General features: G+C 38.5%; 1 protein-coding gene across 1 annotated transcript in view; it reads right to left on the bottom strand.

The window, feature by feature from the left end:
• Window positions 1-20,941, bottom strand: part of LOC126406518 (collagen alpha-1(XIII) chain-like) — a 349,158-nt gene that overhangs the window by 54,469 nt on the left and 273,748 nt on the right. Inside the window, exons 29-36 of the mRNA XM_050070828.1 lie at window positions 18,945-19,016; window positions 18,691-18,732; window positions 18,511-18,561; window positions 17,612-17,638; window positions 17,381-17,467; window positions 13,269-13,304; window positions 11,545-11,598; window positions 11,395-11,448 (exon numbers count right to left, since the gene is read on the bottom strand). Of these exons, the coding sequence (XP_049926785.1) occupies window positions 11,395-11,448; window positions 11,545-11,598; window positions 13,269-13,304; window positions 17,381-17,467; window positions 17,612-17,638; window positions 18,511-18,561; window positions 18,691-18,732; window positions 18,945-19,016 (423 nt within the window). The remainder of the gene's footprint in view (window positions 1-11,394; window positions 11,449-11,544; window positions 11,599-13,268; window positions 13,305-17,380; window positions 17,468-17,611; window positions 17,639-18,510; window positions 18,562-18,690; window positions 18,733-18,944; window positions 19,017-20,941) is intronic.

The raw sequence follows: 20,941 nt of genomic DNA, 5'->3' as shown, positions 1-20,941 counted from the left end.
CAAGGAGCGAACTTTCTTTGCTTTTTTAACTTCTTTTTAAGAGGAGCTACAGAGTCAAGTGTTGTTCGCAGCGAGCCTACGGCGCTATCGACAAAATGATTAAAGTCGGTACAGGAAACCTCTGTTACTGAGGGACTTGGTATTGAATTTAACGACGGAGTAATCTTTTCCTTAAATTTTGCGACAGCACTGTCTGATAAACATCTAGTATAGTAACTGTTGCTGAGTGGCGTGTAATCGGGTAAAAAGAAACCAAAAGTAATCAGATAATGATCAGATAGCGAGGGATTCTGTGGAAAGACTTTTAGGTTATCAATTTCAATTCCATACGTCAGAACTAGATCGAGGGTATGGTTAAAACGATGGACAAATATATTTTAAAATACAACACACTACTACAAGCTCCAATACCTGGCGTGAATTCAGCTGGAAAAACATGACACGGTTTTTCATTACGCCAAAGCTTAAAACAATGCAGCTAGCAATACCACAGACCTGCTGGAGGAACTGTGATGAAAATGAAGCACATCATTATCACATTTTCTGGAGCTGTCCTGGAATCCAGCAGTTTTGGAACGATGTATGGGAAAAAATACAACAGATCTTGAAATTGAAAATACCAAATACCTGTCTTGTGCTATACCTGGGGGATTTCCCAGACGAAGTGAAAAGAAGTGACATATATTTATTGAAAATATTCACAGCAGCTGGGAAAAAGGCTATTACACGTAAATGGCTGCAAGCTGACCCCCCCTCTATAGATAATTGGTTTAAAATAGTTTCTGAAATCTTTGAAATGGAAAAACTAACTTTAAATTTGAGACTGGATAAGATAGGATTTGAAAGAAAGTGGGGAAAATGGATTAATTATCTGAATAAAAATTAGAAAAGGAAAAAAACAAACCATTGGTGACTTTGTTATTTCTGTGTCAACCCACTGTATGAATAATATTACCAATGTACCCTTTAACCCACTGTATGAATAATATTACCAATGTACCCTTTCCTACAAACCATGAAGGTAGTTTATGTATCATATTATTGTGAAAATAAATAAACTATAAGTATAAAAAGACAAAGCTTTAAACGGTCAGGCTCCTCTCCTGTGGAATCATCTTCCTGTTGCGGTCCTGGAGGCAGACATCGTCTCCACATCTAAGACTAGATCTAAGACTTTCCTTTTTGATAAAGCTTATAGTTAGGGCTGGCTGGCCTTGTACCAGCCCCTAGTTAGGCTGACTTAGGCCTAGTCTGCCGGGGGATCTCCTATAATACGCCAAGCACCTTCTCTCCTTCTCCCTCTCTCTCTCTCTCTCTCCTTTGCTAACACTCATGTCCTGTTACTGCATCTCGCTAACTCGGCTGTACTGCATGTCACTAACTGGGTTTCTTCTCCATTGCCTTTGTGCTCCACTGTCTCACAGGTTAACTTATATCGCAGCGGTGCCTGGATAGTGTGACGTGTGTGGTTGTGCTGCTGCCGTGGTCCTGTCTGATGCCTCCTGCTGCTGTTATCATTAGTCATACTTCTACTGTTATTATACACATATGATTATTGTCACATATGTATACTATCAAATATTAATATATACTTTCAACATATTGTACCACAATAGCTGTAATCAGAATTATAATATTATTACTTTTATTACTGTCATTACCATCTGTCCTACATCTCTCTCTGTCTACTGTTAACTTATCATGTTGATCTGTTCTGTACAACATCTATTGCAGGTCTGTGTGTCCTGGAAGAGGGATCCCTCCTCAGTTGCTCTTCCTGAGGTTTCTACCATTTTTCCCCCCTTTTTTTTTTGTTTTTTTAAATTTTCTTTATTTTGAATCACAACACAGTAAAACATCAGTTTACAGTCGTTTAAGAAAAACTTTTCAGTATTTTTGAATGATAGAAACATAAAAAACAAAAACAAAAAAAAAATCATGGGGTGATTTCGACTAACAAAGAGAAGACCAGGCCATCCAGTAAATAAAATATATATATATACATACAAATATAAATAAAGTTATACAAAATAGGGGCGTTTCAGGGAGACGTTTTCCACTTTTCCCAGATTTTCTCAAATCTAAATTCTTGGAGCCTCATGGAGAATGTGATTCTTTCCATTACATAAATTTGATATACAATATCATACCAGTCCTCTAATGATGGGGTGTCTGGCTTAAGCCATTTCCTTGTGATTGCTTTTCTAGCAGCCATACTCAGTATACCAAATAAGTATTTTGTTGTAGCATTTGTGGATGCTGAATTTAGAAGCCCAAAGAGCATTCATCCCAATTGAAATTGATTTTTTATCTTGAATATAGTCAATAATTCTGTGTATATGTTACTCCAAAACGTTTTTATTTTCGGACAATCCCAAAACATGTGGTGAGGATTTTTGAACAGGAGTACTGAAGTATCGACTAAGACTCTTCCATCCAAACACTCTCCATGAGGCTATTGACATTCTCCATTGATATTCACAGTATTTTAACCAAACTTCCTCTGGTATGCAACTGTTAGATTCCCTTTCCCATTTCTGTTTTACATAAATGGTACTTGTTGTTTTCATCTCCTGGAGTCCCTTGTAAAGTCTTGAAATTACTTTATTTCCACAATCTGCTCTATAAGCTAAAAAATAAACTTTCAGTAGACTGTTTTCCAATGCCTTTTGACCATCCACCATAAAGCTGTTTATGTAATCCTGAATCTGATAAAATCTAAAAGAGTCACAATAATTTAACCCGTACAGCCTCTTCAATGTCTCAAAGTTTTTCAGTGAATTTTGATTAAACAAGGTGCAGTATGAGGTGAGGGCCCCGGTTAGCCCAACTCTTATATCTCGCGTCCATCCTGTTCGGGACAAAGTCAAGGTTATATGAACACCATCTCTGAATCCTTATTTCTTCAAGCAAGCCACCCCTAGTGATATTTAACCATAATTTAAGAGACAAATTTATCCACTTATTACCTTTGTCCATTAGATTTTTGATCAATCTTTTATCCCCTAACCGTGCCTGAATTGGAATTTCCCCAGACATGTTCACTTCAATTTCTTTCCATCTCGCTTGGTAGTCAGAATTGCACCAACAAAACAAGCTCCTCAGTTGGGCCAATATATAGTAGTCTTTTAGGCAGGGGAGTGCAAGTCCACCCTTGCTCTTTGACAATTGCAGAGTATGAAATCTTGTCCTTGGTTTCTTCCCTTGCCAAATATATCTAGATATTAATTTGTCCAACTCGTTAAATTGTTTATCAGTTATTTCAATCGGAATAGTCTGAAACAAATATAATACCCTTGGTAGAGACATTCATTCTCACCAATTCAATTCATGACTCAAATACCTCATATGATCCAAATCCCAGTCCAACTGGATGCTGGAGCTTATGTTTTGGCTAGGTTTGTAATTGAAACTTAAAACTTGGGTCTTTGGGATATTCAATTTATAACCTGAGACAAAATTAAAAGATTCAATGAATGACAATAGACTCAAAATTGAACTCTCTGGGTTTGACAGATAAATTAAGACGTCATCTGCAAATAACAAAATTTTATGTTCTTGACCTAGCATCTTAATACCGGTAACATTACTGTCTTGAGTGATACCCTGACTTAAAACGTCAATAAAAATTGCAAACAATAACAGACTTATTGGGCAACCTTGTCTGGTCCCTCTCTCCAGGCTAAAGGTGTCTAATATGGATCCATTTATTTTTATTCTTCCCCTTGGATTATTATACAGTGCTTTAATAGATTTAATGAAGGTCTGGTGAAATACAATTCATACAATACATTTTTGTCATGTTTTGTATAAAAATTCCCAATTAATGAGATCGAAAGCCTTTTCCGCATCAAGGCTCAATAACACCACCTGAAGTCTTTTTGCTAAAATGTGGGTAAAAATCTTATAGTCTTGGTTCAGTACGCTTATTGGCCGATAACTTCCACATTCACAATTATCTTAACCCTCTTTTGGTATTAGGTAAATAACTGCTTCTCTCCAAGAGGGGGAGTTTCACCAGTCTCAAGCACATAATTAAAGGTGTCTTTCAATTTTGGGGCCAACAGATCTTTCATTTCCCTGTACCACTCCCAGCGCCCTTACTGGGTTTTAAATTTGATATTGCCTTCTTAATTTCCTCATCTGTGATTTTACTAATTACATGTTTGTTTTGTTCATCATTCACTTTAGGTAGTTTTAACAGGTCAAGAAGAGCCTCCATTTTCGTTTCATCTATTTAGGGTTGTGTATATAAATTTTTATAAAAGGTTTCAAATGATTGTTGTATGTCTTTTAATTTGCGGTGTATGGAATTTGTTGTAGGGTCCTTTATTTTATAGATTGTGTTTTCTGCGTGTTGCTTTTTTAATTTATAAGCGAGTAATTTAGCAGATTTTCCTCCCGCTTCATAATATCTTTGTTTTAGAAAGATCATCTTTTTTTTTAATGTCATTTGAGTAAATATCATTCAGTTCATTTTTTTCCCTGTTGATTTCCATTCGTATTCCTTGATTCAAAGTTTTTTATGCATGTTCTCAAGATTTTTTAATTCTCTTTGTAACTGATCCATTTTTCCCTTCTCTGCTTTTTTAAATTAGAACTATAGCCTATTAATTTCCCTCTAAGAACTGCTTTACAAGCATCCCAAAGTATTGGTGTGGACACTTCCACATTATCGTTTTTGTCAAAATAATCTTTTATATACGTCCTTATCTGCTGCCTTATTTGATTAAGAATCCTTGTGTTTAATCTCCAAATAGTATTCTTTTTTTCAGAGCCTAATATTAGGTCCATAGAAACTGGGGAGTGATCTGACAACTCCATGGTTTCAATATTGCAATTAACTGCCCTAAATAAATCCCTTTGAAACATAAAAAAAATAGTCCAACCTAGAGTAAAACAGAATGCGGGTGAGAGAAAAAAGTATAGTCTCTCATTGTAGGGTTCAGCTCCCTCCATACATCTGAGAGTCCAAGCTCCTCCATCATCAATTTAATATTTTTTGTAATTTTCTTCTCTCCTGAATAATAAGGTTTTGAAGTGTCTAGAGTCGGTTGAAGTCTAACATTAAAATCTCTCTTAAAATCCCCACAAATTAGGATGCCCTGAGCCTCCAAGGTTAATAATTCCAAAACTTGTTCATAGAATTTCCATTCAGAAGCTGGAGGGGCGTATACATTCAGAAAAGTAACTAGAACTCCTTGCAAATATCCCCGGACCAGTACAAATCTTCCCTCGCTATCTTTCTTTTCACAAATGCATTCAAAGTTTAATTTTCCAGAGATCAAAGTTATTACCCCCCTCCTGGAGCCTTGGCTATAGGAAGATGAGTATTGATTAAATTTCCATCTTTTAAGTTTTTCATGCTCCCTTTCTGTTAAGTGAGTCTCTTGGAGGAGGGCTATTTCTACTCCCTCCTGCTTTAATTTTGCCATAATTTTGCTCCTTTTGATTGGATTTCCCAGACCATTCACATTGTAGGTGGCTACTTTGCATTATGACTCTTTACGTATATTTTAAGTCCCTGCCCCATGCCTGCATAAACAAAAAAACATGTCTTACACCCCTGGTGCTACAAGGAACAGTAGCACAAAACTGAAACATAACCAGAAACACAGTAACAAAATGAACACTGTCACAACAAATGACTTCCAATTTTAAGGCTTTGTTTATAGCCTTATGAGTCTGTTGGAATATAGAGGGAAAGTCTCTTCCTCTTAGCAACGAAAGAGGGCCCTCTTCAGCTTTTAAGCTGATACATAGGTCCATGGTGTCCAATGAGAGGTTCCCAACCGGAAAATATCCTCTATATGCCCTTAACAATATCCTTCTAGTAAGTTTAGTATCATATTAGGAATTATATATAAGTATAATGGTCTACTCTGTCTCTTAATATTATTTAACATTTCTAGGAGGAATTTTGCTAATGTAATTATTTCTATCAAAGCAGATCATGCTTTAATTATGTACTTATCAGGAGTTTATCGCCGAAAAGCCTGGAGCCGTTCCTTGAAGCCTCATTTGGCGACTGTGGTCTCCCGGTTTCCCCTCTTTCTGCTGGTTCGCCATGTCAGCTGGTTAATCTGATCCAAAAGAGAAGTTGGGGTTTTGAGCACAGTCACCGGTATCCCTCTCTCTGCCATGCCCGCTGTTGCCTCTTCTGCCGAGTTGTAAACCACTGTGCCGTCCTTATAAAACCGCAGCAGCTCCGGCGCGTAGTCATGGTCCAGGTGTACTCTTTTTCCTTGGAAGTCGAAACCTTTTTGATTGATTGATTGAATTCTCGTAACTCTTTCAGGATTAACTCCAGATTAACTCCACTTTCCTGCTGCGCATCATCCTCCATGTTGTTGCTAGCTTGCGACAGTTGACCTTCCTCTTCGTCGTCGTACTGCTCACTTATTGCGAAAATTTTCTTTCCTTTTGTAGGCATTTTTGCTTGTCCGCTGTATCTGCTAGCTACTTCAGCAACTCTCAAAGAAAATTTGAGTTTGTTGGGCAACTTTTACTTTTAATTGTCGGGAGTCTGTCGCTCTATGCTGCCTCACCTCACCTGCTAGACCGGATGTCTTTTTTCCCCTTTAAAGGTTTTTTTGGGGGGAGTTTTTCCTTATCCGCTGCGAGGGTCCTAAAGACAGAGGGATGTCATATGCTGTAAAGCCCTGAGGCAAATTGTTATTTGCGATATTGGGCTTTATAAATAAAATTGTTTAATTGATTGATTGATTCTTTCCAACATGGCTTTAGGATTAGGGTTATAGTGCTGCCTGTTGATTTAGCATGCTCTTAACAACGCCTCACTCACCCCTTTCGAATGTTATCACCCTATTAAATGGCTATTATCTGTGTTATCTGTTACTTTTAGTTTTATAGGTATGAGTTAGAAGGGGCATGCCAGAATCAAAGACTGCCATCAGCCCATTAAATTATCATTTGCATATCCAACATTGTAAAATGGTGGCAGTTTTGTTAGGCTTTGCTCAGCAAAGTGGCAGTTTTGTTAGGCTTTGCTTTCACTTTCATTAGGTTTAGGTGCAAAAACTGTGCTAAAATTTAAGAAAAAAAGATCTCATGGTATGGAAGTTACAACAACCATCTCTGGTTAAACTAAGTGAATGCTGAGTTCCCTGGTTTCCCATGCAACACCATCCCTGGTCTTATGGCCTTATTATGGCCTTTTAAACCTAATAGTAGGTGTGGCAGGGATGTTCTGATTTACAGCTATGATGTTTATAACCTCTGATAACCAAGGTTATTATAGTTAAGGAAAAAGAAGGAAATAGCTAAAACTAGAATAAAAAAATAAAATAAAAACATTTTCATTGAAAGAAATAGAAAATAAAAACAAGGGTTTAAAAAAACAAGTAACTGAAACTGTATTGTTTGTTTACAAAACTAACTACAGCTTTTGAACAAAGCTCACCAATATTTTTGACAATACACCCCAGAAAAGAAGGTTGTTCCATGTTTTTTTCAGATTTATATCCTCAACAGTTAAATATTTGTGAATATTTTTAGGTTTTGCGATGTCCCTCTCTCTGCCTTCTGCTTATGAGGCTGGTTTGACTCTCTAGCCCTGGAGCTAGTGGACAGGGTTTGAGAGGTTGTCAGGGAACTACCTGCACCTGGGTAGATGTACACACGGTGTGTGCATCCCCCTGTTTCTTCTCATTTGTTGTGAATTTCTGTGGTTTTAAAGTTGACATGCCACAACCTGTGCTAATAATTCAGTTACCAAACTCAGATTTCCAAGCTCCTGAGACACATCTCAATATCCAATATGTGTAAAATAATGAGAGACATTTTTCAACTCAAGTAAACACAACTTCATTCAGTTCATAATTCATCAGGCCAAAAGGCATAGATATGTTCCAAAAGGCCAAAAGGCATGGGCGTGTCCCGAGGTATTTTTCATTCTTTTACATTCACAGTACTGTGGAGATTTATTCAGTTGTTGAGTGTTAAAAGCTACGGTGGCCGACAAGGACAAACGCGATGCAAATACAGAAACGCGCTGCATATGAGAAAACAAATGCAATGGGTAAACGCTGCATATACAGAAACGTGCTGCATATACTGAAACGTGCTGCAAATAAGAAAACAAATGCAAAGGGAAAATGCTGCAAATAGAGAAACGCACTGCATATAAGAAACAAATGCAAATGGGAAATGCTGCAAATACAGAAATGTGCTGCATACACAGAAGCGCACCGCAAATAGAGAAACGCGCTGCATATGAGAAAACAACTTCAACGGGAAAACGCTGCATATACAGAAACGTGCTGCATATACTGAAACGCGCTGCAAATAAGAAAACAAATGCAAAAAGAAAACGCTGCATATTCACTCACACAACGGAAGTGCTCCAGGCCTCTAGGGGCAGTGCTGAGCTTCCACTCGAAAGACAGACATCGGACGTATCAACATATGGAGCAGATGAGTGAGCGAGAAGAAGTTATGTTTGGAGGAAAGTTGGAGCCGGGACAGGCAACACAAAAAGGTACATATTCTTTTTTTAATTTTTCTTTCTTTCTTGTTTTTCACATGTGGCCCTCATCTTTCACTGTATAATTAAAGTGAAGCTGATTTACATAGCTGACGTTAGCGTGCTAGAGACTTTGAGTTCTACATGAGTAGTGTATCCGTAGTTGTAATGTTGGCTAACGTTACTGTAACTAACGTTACTTTCCGGGACACCCCAGGGATTTAATTGCATTTAACGTTAGTTTATTTTCAACCTCGTCTCCACATATGATTGGATACTTTATTGATCAGTGACGGGCTTTTGAATGAGAGGAAGGTGGAGAAAGGTGAAAGGAGAGCAGAGAAGGTGTGTAAAAAGAAATGTAAAGGGCAGAAGTGCAGAGGGCAAAAAGAAGTTAAGCTGTGAAGATATGGTAATCAGATAATAATACTGTTTAAATATTTAGGAAAACTAACTATCCACTGTCTCTGACATAATCTCGCCGACCTTGCAAACTCTCCTCTTTTTTCCCCAATAGATGTAACGTTACTGTCTGTGCTGTGGCTCTACCGTGACAGCTTCCCCAGGCTTTTGTTGTGTGTGCGGCAAAAACATTAAATTTCTAAAAGATGTGGCAAACAACCGGGTCCATGTCATTGGTTCGACAGCCCATTGGTTCGACATCCCACCATGATCTTTTCCTGACCCTAACCAAGTGGTTTTTGTGCCTAAACCTAACCAGACCTTAACCACAGGGCATCATGATGATTTCGGAACGGACTTCGGAACAATGAGTTTAATATGGTCGGAACAATGGGATGTCGAACCAATGGGCTGTCAAACCAATGGGCAGTTCCCAAACAACCCACCAGAGGAGATGCCCACCACCAGTGCACATCCTAATGCACAGCCAAGCACCTGTGCAGGTACAAAGATCTGTAGTTGTCGTGCAGAAAAAATAAGAAGACTGTTTAAGAGTTCAAATTGTGTTCTTGTACTCAAATGGATCTCCATACTATCTTGCTTGCCTAATTCAGTTACAAGCATGTTAAATGTGTTTCAAAATGACTTGCAAAGATCAATGATGAGACCTTTAGTGAGCTTAAAGGGGATCTTCTCATTTTACAGTTTTATCCTCAGACTCCACGAGAGCTTTGCATGAATCTTAGTCTTAAAAAAAACTTTTTTGTCTTGTACTGTACCTTTATGCAGCCCCTCAGTTCAGCCTTTTTCTGAAACTGTTTAAGCCACAAAAGCTATTTAGATCCCACTGAGCCCACTCTGTCCTGCTCCTTTGCTTCTGGAGCAACGGAAACAAACGATAGAAACCACGTGCTTGTGAGCATATGAAATATGGAATATGTCGACTCGCGAGATGACATCAGCTTGCATTCAGAGCAGTCTGAGGCTTGTGCTTTCTACTCACAGGGATTACTTCTACGTATGTTTACCCCATTATTTGAAACTTTGGCCATGTATAATATGAGCAGCCGATATTTTAACATTATATACATTATACATGTATATTATATATATGTGATGAGGAAAAATGCATGCATGCAATGCAATGCTATGCATGATAAGTCCCCTTTAAAAAGAGTTAATAAAGGAGTAATGAATAAATAAAAGAGTAATTAATGTCTCATTCCTGTCTTTTCTTATTTTCCATGTAGCAGCAAGGTCTGGTGTAGAGTCCTTTCTTAAATTTAGGGAAATAAAAGAGAGGGAGAGAAAGACATTCTTTTGTTTGACATTCTTCTGTGTAAATCAGCTTCACTTTCATTATACAGTAAAAGATGAGGGCCACATGTGAAAAACAAGAAAGAAAGAAAAATAAAAAAGAATACGTACCTTTTTGTGTTGCCTGGAAAGTTTGCAGTCCAACTTTCCTCCAAACATAACTTTCTTCTTCTCGCTCACTCGTCTGCTCCATATGTTGATACGTCCATTGTCTGTCTCTTGGGTGGAAGCTCAGCACTGCCCCTAGAGGCCTGGAGCACTTCTGTTGTATGAGTGGCTATGCAGCGTTTTCTTCTTGCATCTGTTTTCTTATTTGCAGCGCATTTCAGTATATGCAGCACGTTTCTGTATATGCAGCGTTTTCCCGTTGCAGTTGTTTTCTCATATGCAGCGCGTTTCTCTATTTGCAGTGCGTTTCTGTATATGCAGCACATTTCTGTATTTGCAGCATTTTGCCTTTGCATTTGTTTTCTTATATGCAGTGCGTTTCTCTATTTGCAGTGCGTTTCTGTATTTGCATCGCGTTTGTCCTTGTCAGCCACCATAAAAAGCTGATGTGCTTTAATACCTGTACATGGTGAGAATCTTTTTCCAGGATAGGTTTTGACACTCCTCACATAGTAGCTGTATTTGACTATAAATTACTGGACATAGGATGCATTCCAGATCTTGAATGAAATAAAAATTCATTACAAATAAAGTTATGTGAAACGTGTCTTCACTGAAGGTCATAAGCTACATCAAATGTTTCTGGAAGTAGCCTAGATTTATATACGTCAACACAGAATCACCATAAAGTGATGACCACTATAAATAATCTTAAGAACTTCAGGAGGTTTGCTTTTTATCAATGAAATAAAAAGAATCTAAATCTTTACAATTCATTTGGACCCTGCTCAATGACCCTTGCGGCTTTAATTTTTATTTCATTTTGATAAAACGTTTATTTAAATGTATTTAAATTTTATATTCAAATTATTATTTCAATTAATTTGTGGGACTTGGACACATAATTTGGCCACATTACAGCCTCAGCTCTGGCTACATCAGTATTGGTATCCACCTTTCATTATGTCAGACTGTCAAAAGTCTAATAAAAAGGTTTTCTATTGTTATAAACATGCAGTTTTTAGTGAGCTAAGAGATGTTCCTTGTTGTAATCAATATATAAAATTGAATTATATACTTACAGGGATGCCTTGAGGCCCAATTGGTCCTGGTAATCCTACATCTCCCTTTTCACCCTGAAGTAATGAGAGAAAATCCAAAGATTATATTCTCCTAAAACTATATATTTATTTTAAAAGAAAAAAAAAAAACATAAACACAAAGATACTCACTCTCTCTCCCTTTGGTCCTGCTGGCCCTGGTACACCTGATGGTCCTATTAGACCCTGTGAAACAGAAAAGGGAAAATAAATACCTGTTAGCAGATACACACAATTTAGTGCCAGTGAAAATATCATCATTAAATGCCTCAAATCAGTAAATCAACAAGCTTTCAGGTGGAAGTGAATAGATGTCACAAAGATAATGGACCATTTGGATCAATTTTTTACCGGAAAAATCTGGAAAGAGAAAAAGTGGTTAATATAATTCACTGTCCTGACACCTGTAGCATGGCACACCAAGCTTGTTGAGCTACTGTTCAAACTGTTAAAAACAAGGGAAAATGAGTAAAATGTCAACAGCTGCAGTTGTCTGTCTGAGTAGCAGTCGGGATTGGAGAGGAAACCTTTGCATCTCAGGCATATCTAGTATGCACAGTGTACAGAATACAGCTGTCCAAATGTACTGTATAACATGTCAACATGCAGTGCAGGCATCTCTGCATGCTCTTTTTGGACAGTTTTTTGCATTGCCAACTTTGCTGCCCATTGCTGATACAGGATTATGAGGCAGGAAACCCTTGAAACAGGATTGAGGACTGAGGATTTCTACTGTTGTAGCAATATCAGGCAAGCTGGAAATTCAAAGCAGCACTTGGCAATGCTCCACTTTAGTGTTGGAAGATAATGGAATGATTTTAGAACAATTTGAGCCTGAAGTAAAGTAACTCTACAAATCAAGAGCAGATGTGGTTGCTCTGAGCACAATAAAAGAGTCATGTTATAGTTCATGATTCTGAGTTTCTGTTTTTATCACAAATACACTTATTAAATAAATTGAATCTCTTCTATTCCTTTGATTGGTGTACTTTCAATTAAACCCACAACTTCACAAGTGTTTCACATTAAAAGCCTTTGTACATCGATTTTTACCCTTTATTCCCCTGGTTTGTTCTTGTTGTTTCATAGATTCAGTATGTGGAGACATTGTTGTTGTAGGCCTTGCCGGTTATGAATTCACTCTTTTGAGATTCTAATCATATATACTTAAAGTCTGTTTCTCTTACAGCTCTGATTTGACACACTTTCATGACAGTTGAAGTTCAACCCAAAAAAAGCAGTGTGCTAAAATGTCGATACTTAAAACTTGAAATAAAAGATTACATCAGATTTATATGCAGCTTTTTCACAGCCTACCCTTAGCGTAGGACTAAGCCCATTTAAGCCACTCAAAGGCTTTTAATGTAAAATTAAAGTAAGTAAAGGCAGGTCTCTATTATAAGCCTGCTTTTAATCAAGGTCTGGTTCTCTCTACAGTTAAGAATTTACAGTATTTTTTTAATTGGTTAAGCCTATTAATCATATGCATAGCCTGACTAGTGTTGAGTTTTTGAGGCCATTAATGATCTATGTATTTGAAAGTTTAAAACATTTTAAAACACAGTTTTTCCTCACTAAACTGCATGTGATATATACTGTTTAGAGTTGCCTTGTTTGCCATCAAAGTACGTTGCTTATGTCAGTGCATCCTCAGAACCCAACCCTGAACAGTTCTGTCCTCACAGAGCTACTCTAGGAAAAAACAGAAACATTACGAGCATGGGAGGCAAGAAAGCAAGAAGACATGACGAGCAGACATGGCAGACATCAAGCAAGCTGTAGCGGGGGGTGGTGGAGGAGGAGAAGGAGGAGGAGGAAAAGGGTGAGGGGACCGGAACAGGACTTGCACCACTCACCACTGGACCCGGTCTGCCGTCTAACCCATGAGCCCCCTGTATAGCGTTGTACACAGTTAGAGAGCAGAGATGATAGAGAGATGGTGGGAGGAACGTAGGGTGGGGTGGGGGTTGGGATGGGAAGGTGGGGTGGGTGAGTGAAGCTGTGACTAAAGTGATTTCAACAACACATTCAGATGATGACAAATGAAGGGTGATGGAAGAGGTGGAGGTAAAGTGAGTGACAGTAATTGTGAGTAATTTCTTTTACTGGTCATGGTGGAGTATTACATAAAGTCTATGACCATGTTGTGGCTAACAGTCATGCTCTATATTCTGACTGATTTTACGTTCACAGTCAACATGTTAGCGTGGCTCTTAATACTTTTTGACTTCTCTAACCTGTCTGTGGTTTCTGTCTGTGTCTCAGCCCGACGCCCACTGCTTATTACTGAAGACACCAATGATAAAGAACAGCTCACAAATATATAGGTTTATTATCTTTAAAATGTTCAGTAACTTCCTAAAAGAGCTGGTCACTGTAATTTTAACAAATGTTACTCTATATGCACTGATGATGGCACTGAGATGTTCCTGATTACATGAAAAAGCAATGCGTTCACATTCCAGGTCATCAAAATTCATCAAATATTGGCATTCCTAGGTCGTCAGATACCAATGCTTTCTCACGCCCCTTGTATGTGATACAGATGCCACTGGCACCCTTTTGTCCTTGTGTCACACAGCTATCTCCTGGATGAAACATGTTTTAAACACGTGTTTAAAGTCTTTAAACACTTGTGGTAAGGTTTTGGGTTAAAATAAATACATGTGTGGTAATTACATCACATGAATGACATAAATATGTCACAGATGGACACAGGTTAAATAACACTCTGTTTAAAGAGCACAGACAGACAGCACTGACTCGCACCAGGCTCTAGACATGTTTATTTCTGCTGTAAACATGGGGTTCTGTGGGGATTGACCCACTTCTACTTTACACAACACATACGTTATGTGTTGTGTGTTTTTTATATACTGTGTCCGATTGATTGTTTCACTGTGATTGAATGTGTCTGACTCTCTGTGCTGCCTCTTGCCCAGCTCGTCATTGTAAATGAGAAACTGTTCTCAACTGACTGACCTGGTTAAATAAAGGTAAAATAAAATAAAGTTCTGAAAGCAGCCTCAAGTGACCATAATGTGTTGGCTTTATTTTTGAGCCCAAGAGGTTGCCACTTGATGCCCCCCCTAAAAATCTATTCTGTTCTGTCCATGGCATTTTTGTAAATTTCTTTTGTTTGATCCTGCAGCGTGTTTCTGTATGCCCTGAATGGAGCTAGAACAGTAAATTTTGGATTGAAAAAAAACTTGAAAACCAGTCAAGTTTCTCTTACACTTTACATCCATTTCTTTGAAAACGTGGATGCTTCACAAAAAAAATGCCAAATGCCAAATTTGAGGAAACTCCCTCAAGGCCTTCTTGAGATATCACGTCAAAAGAACGAGACGCACAGAAGGGTAAAGTGACTTTGACCTTTGAGCACCAAATTCTAATCAATTCACTGTTGAGTGCAAGTGAAAAAAAATCCTCAAGGTGTTCCTGAGATATGAGAATGAGACTAATGGAAGGGCACAGTAACCATGACCTTTGACCACCAAAATCTGGAGAGAAACAAGAATTCCATTGCGCTTCTCAACAAAACTATTATGAATAGCTGAATGAACTATTATGACTACATATATATATATATTGTTCGCTTTGGCTGCTCTGGGCCCTGATACCATAAATGCTTGAATAGATGCTCATAAAAATCCAATATAACAGCTGGCTCGACCACAGCAAAGAGTATGCTATTGTGCATTAAGCCTCTGGCATTACCATTCATCTTCAGCTTTAGCTTTTAAGAGTTCACCTGAAACTCCCAAACTGCAAGTAGGCCTATGGTAAATCTGCTTTTCTCTGTCGCTGTTTTTTCATATCGAACCTAATGTTAGCTATCATAGCTGATGTTAGCTAAATTTAACACTTGCTCTAGTGAACCTATGCCGGACCAGCATAACGTTAATTAAAAATGGTCTTTAACCAGTTTCTCAGTAAAATTTTTGGGGCCAAAAGATTTTGTGTTTCAATGCCATGGTCTCCTTTCTCAGTACAAGTATTTCTTCCCATGCCATTTTTTTTCAGTGCTATACTTTGTGCCACCAATCTAGCTGTGTAGCGCTGTATTTGTCAAAGTGGTCAATGTGTTTTTTTGCTTGTTTTATTTCTTTCCAGTATTTCTTTTTCTAAATGCTGACCATGTGCTGTTAGAGTGGTGAAGATGATTTTCTTCATTGTTGGTCTATTTGCATGACTTTAGTTAAATTACAATGCACTGAGTTGTCTTGGCTACAGTATATTTCACTGAGTTGTGCTGATACTGTTTTGGCATCTGGTCAGCTGGTTAGAGTATCTTTGCTCAGTGTTATTCAAATGGTAATGTATAATTGTAACAATACAATACAGCAATCAAAATGATCCACAGTTTGACATAAAAGTAGGAGTTTCTGCAATAATGTGGCACATATGGCTATCACAAGTACATCTGAGTCCATCTTATTCTACAAATTTGTGAATATATGGTCAAACAAGATGAGTTTTTTTGCATGAGAGCAACTGAAGATGAATAAATTTTGAATGTCTGTAAACCAAGAACAAAGAAGCCAAAGTGATGGACACCATTTGAGGAGTATGAAAGAAAATGTAAAATAGCCTAACATCGTTTAAATGACATTAAAAGTGTCAAATGAGTGTTATGTTAAAGTGACTTACTTCCTTTGAAACAACCCTCCCGTCCATGCAACATTTTAACAGGATTATGACAACAAAGAAGCAACATGTGCGACATGAAACATCAGTCAGTAACAAATGCCTAATAGACTAAAGTTAAAGCAATACAGGTGTTTAAGGTTAATACTGCATAATGATTATATTAGCCCCTTTTCCACCAACATTTCCAGGACCTTTAATTACCAGGAATTTATTTACCTGGGTAAAATAATTGGTAATCTGGTGTGGTTTGCGTTTCCACCGCACCTCAAAGTTCTGGAAAATGTATTCAAATCAGGCTGATGACGTAGATGATTTGGCGTGTGCCCTGTATTTGGCTCCGCCAGCTTAGCTGGTTACATGCTGGTGTAGAGTGTTGGGGCTTTTTGTCTCAGCCAGCAGCTAGTTTAAAAGTATTTTAAGATAAGTGTCAAACTAAGTTGGTCTACATACAAACAGCTGTCATTTGAGCTTAGTAACAATTTGCTATCAGCCGAACTAGCGTGCTGTCTAAATCAGCATGTAAGACATAACATTAGTGTCGGTGGATGAGAGACTGTGGACGGAGCATATTGAATATTGCTGTCTGCATGTTTACATGTTCATGCTCGCTGAACACATGTATTGATAAAGTATTAGCTTCTTACTCGCCAAGGCTTAATGCCACTTACAGTAAAGAGTGTAGCTGCTGTCAACAAATCATTTTCGAGTTTCCACCAGGGGCGCTCGGCTGTTCACTGGTTACTGTGTCATGTAGGTGTGCGTGTTTGTGTGTGTGTGTGTGTGTGTGTGTGTGTGGAGGAGTTCAGCGCCGGCACAAAAGAACCTATACCGTTAGTGCTTAGCCCCAGTAGTAGTTTTCGGTACCCATCCTTAATCAAAACACAAACAAAGTGAAGCTTGTAGAAATGAAATTAAGTTTGCAGCGGCTGCCCTTGCCCGGAAGTGCGGAACACTGCAAATGTGTTTTCCACCAATCAGCGTTCTTCAGCAAACAGCCCCACCCCTCAAGAATTCCGGGTAATCTGAAAAGTCCTACCCCCCAGTAGGTACTTTTTTCAGGGAAAGTTTGGGGTTGAGGGAAAGTTTTTTCCTCGGGTAATTTTGGTGGAAATGCACCAGGGTTTTTCAAAATCCCAGGTAAATGAGAAAAGTTCCTGTGGTGGAAAAGGGGCTATTGTTGTACTGGAGCTGTAATATAATCCCTAAAATAGTCAAAATGGAATAATAAAACTTAATGAGGTAGAGCACAAACAGAAGACAGAGGAAAAAGGAATTTGAGAGTTATGAATAGCACAAGTAATTACGGTTTACTTACAGGGAGTCCAAGATGGCCTCTGTCTCCTTTGTCACCCTTCTGACCTGTCGCTCCCTTTTCTCCTCTGATGCCTATGCCTGGTTCTCCCTGAAAGACAGGGTAAAATAAAATCCCATCCTTAAACATTCATGCATTGAATGGCTTAGATGTAGACAACATATAGTGCATGGAGGCAGATTTAAAAAAAAATGAGGAGGTGGTAGATGTTATTTTAGAGGAACAATATCTCACCTTAGGCCCCGGAAATCCTTGAGCTCCCTGGATGGAGCAAACACAATCCGATTAATGGAACAGTCTGTACCATATCCCAATTGTTGTCAGTGCATCCACCTTTATTTTAGTCTATTGTATTAAATTTAATCAAGCTCAATGTTATTTATCTTATGAAATATATGAATTGACAATGAAGTGTTATAAACAATTTTGAAACACATCTGTGAAAAGGTACAAATGAAGGGTTCATTTGACAAAAGAGATTTTAATTTTCTTATTTTCATAAATCATGTTTTTTCCAGTATGCAATCCAAGGAATATCAATGAAACTGATGTTGTTTTTTGTTTTTATGAATAACAAAGAATTCAGAATTCTCTTCCATGGAGACGATATTATATTGCACTTGCATTAGTTGCACGATCATTATCTACAATTACCTAAATAATTGGGGTATTTTAAATTAGGTTAATAAATAAATAGGAGCAAATCAGAAGGATTGCAACTCAGTGAACACTGCCAAAAAGAAGATGTCTAGAGCCCTATTCGAACGGGATTAGTTTTACATAGGTACGTGGGGTAAAGTAATAATTACCAGAGATTTTAGTCCCGTCCAAATGTGCCATGTCAGTAATCATTACCGCACGATGTCAGTAAAGATTACCGCGACTTTTACCTTCTGTAAAAGGGTCCAGAACAATTACCTCAGGTAATACTAATCCCGTGCGAATAGTGCTTAGGACTGTCTAAACTATGGTGGACCCAATAAGAATTACTGCCTATCTGTAGTCTTTGTCACCTGTCTATATTTAAAATTTTCCATTGGTATGCAAAATTTGGATTCAGGTAGGTAATATTAGTCTTATTAATATTATTTCTGCATTAAAGGCCCTGTACGCAAAATGGCATGTTGACTCACTGCTGGGCCAACTGGTCCTGGAGGTCCTGGGGGCCCTGGAGGGCCATATATCTAAACACAGACACACACAATCACAAGCAAAAGGTTTTAATTCAGAAAATATTGCTCCTAAAACATGTTGTACTCTAATTTACCATTAAGTGCGCCAATCTGACCTGTGGGTTAATGACTGACCCTTACCATTTCTGACCTTCCTCCTACTCCAGGTTCACCTTTAGGACCCTGTGACAATAGATGGCAAAGACAAAGAAGGTTACAAAGTCGCCGATATATATCCCAGTCAGACAAATATTAAGAGAATGTAAAAAAATAGGCAATAAAGCACATTTTCACACAGCATATGGGGTGAGTATAAAACATATTCTACTGTTCCCTGTTTGCCAGGTCATACACTGCATCCAGAAAGATGCAGCTCGAGGGGCACCGTTGCATACCATTGAGCCAGGTAATCCAATAGGGCCAGGGGCCCCTGTAGCCCCTTTTTCACCCGTAGGGCCATCTAAACCCTACAGAACAAGAAAGGGGAGATGGACATCACGATAATGGCAGAGGGTTTCAATTCAGGGACTGACGATTTTATTTTCATATTATATAGACAAATAAGAAAGTTTTTGTTTTTTGGTTTTTTTTATACTTAAAGTACATTGTGCTGATAGTTCCTCGGGTTTATTAGCGGGGCAGAATCCCATTGAGTTTGTATTATTATTATTTGTTATCAGCCGCCTTGGCTCAAATTGATGCAAGCTAAAATGAGCTGAAAACATCAAACTTGGCCCAATAACTGGAAATGATGTGCAAATACTTCCCAAGAACCATGAACTCAATCAGCCACATACTGACTCTGTTATAAACACCCAAAAATGCAATTTCAGAAAGGCCACACACCTCACACCGTAAGTCCAACAGATATGAAATTTAGGCGCCACAATTACCAGAAATGTGTACCTCAAAACAGGTGAACAAAATTTCCCCACATTTGGTGGACATGCTCTGGGGGCAAGTATTAACCAAGATCTAAAGTGTCATAGTCATTGGTGCATGTGGGCATTGCCTATTTAGCATTATATGCTTATACTCCATAAGGTCATTAACGTCTCCAGCAAGATAGCTGGGGTGCAACTTAACAACATGATGTCACTGTACGAGGCCCGGTTCCTGAAAAAAGGGAAGGCTATCGCTGGAGACGTAAGGCATCCGCTGTTCAATCAATATGACCTTATGAGATTGGGACGACGGTTCACTGTACCTAGTCTACAAGCCCGAGTGCATCGTTTGTCCCCACTAGTATTGCGCTCCTGAACAAGCACCTCAGCTCTGTGTGAAAATGTAATTTCTATTCATTAAATCAGTAGGACTCACCTAAACAACCCTACTGTGTTCATGATGCTGGCACTATGCTTGATGATATGTGTTGCTTTTTGTTTGTATTGTATTGTATTGTGTTGTGTTGTGTTGTGTTGTGTTGTGTTGGTGCTCCTAATGACTGTGGGATGCAAGTCAAATTTCCCAAATCTATCTATCTATCTATCTATCTATCTATCTATCTATCTATCTATCTATCTCTATCTATCTATCTATCTATCTATCTATCTATCTATCTATCTATCTATCCATCCATCCATCCATCCATCCATCCATCCATCCATCCATCTCAATTTAACATGAACGGGAACAACCTAGACACATAGAATTTAGGGCCATAACTGGAAATGATGTCCTAACGCTTTTGTGTCATGGGCGGATTATCATACGGGCAAACTGGGCACATGCCCGGGGGCATGGAAGTGCCCAGGGGGCAGAGCCCAAGGGGCAACCAGTCAGGTAAATCATGGTTCACCACAGTCACAGAACCCTGCCCGGCGCCTGTGCCCTCCCCCCGCTCTCCCGGCACCTGTTGGTTTCGCCCATCGCGCTAAAACTTTTCTCCAGTCAACTTCAAAGACTAGTACTAGGCTACTACAACACCTCAGATTTCAGATTTTCAGATTTCAGATTGCTTTATTGGCGAATCGACGATGATGACAACGTTTTATAATCGGAAGGGAGAAGTGGAGAAAGACAGACAGACACAGAGACCGAGGAGAGGAGAGGGGAGAGAGAGGACAGGTATGTGTCTGACTGTGTGTCTGACAGTACAGCCTACATTTGACATAACATGTAAAAGCAGAAATGATCTACTGTGTCATCTTTAAAATGGGAGATTAGTTTACATTGATTGGCCCATGTTGTTATTTGCAATGTTTTATAACAACACTCCACTCTGTAGCTCCTCTTAAAAAGAAGTTAACAAAGCAAAGAAAGTTCGCTCCTTGGTATAACTCTCAAACCCGTAAGTTAAAACAAATATCGCGAAAATTTGAAAGGAATTGGCGATTAACCAAACTGGAAGAATCTCGTTTGATCTGGGCAGACAGTCTCAAAACGTATAAGA

This window comes from Epinephelus moara, chromosome 19, assembly GCF_006386435.1.
Source record: "Epinephelus moara isolate mb chromosome 19, YSFRI_EMoa_1.0, whole genome shotgun sequence".
NCBI lineage: Eukaryota > Metazoa > Chordata > Actinopteri > Perciformes > Serranidae > Epinephelus > Epinephelus moara.
Note: the sequence above shows the minus strand (reverse complement) of the source record. Positions and strands in the feature narration are given on the sequence as shown.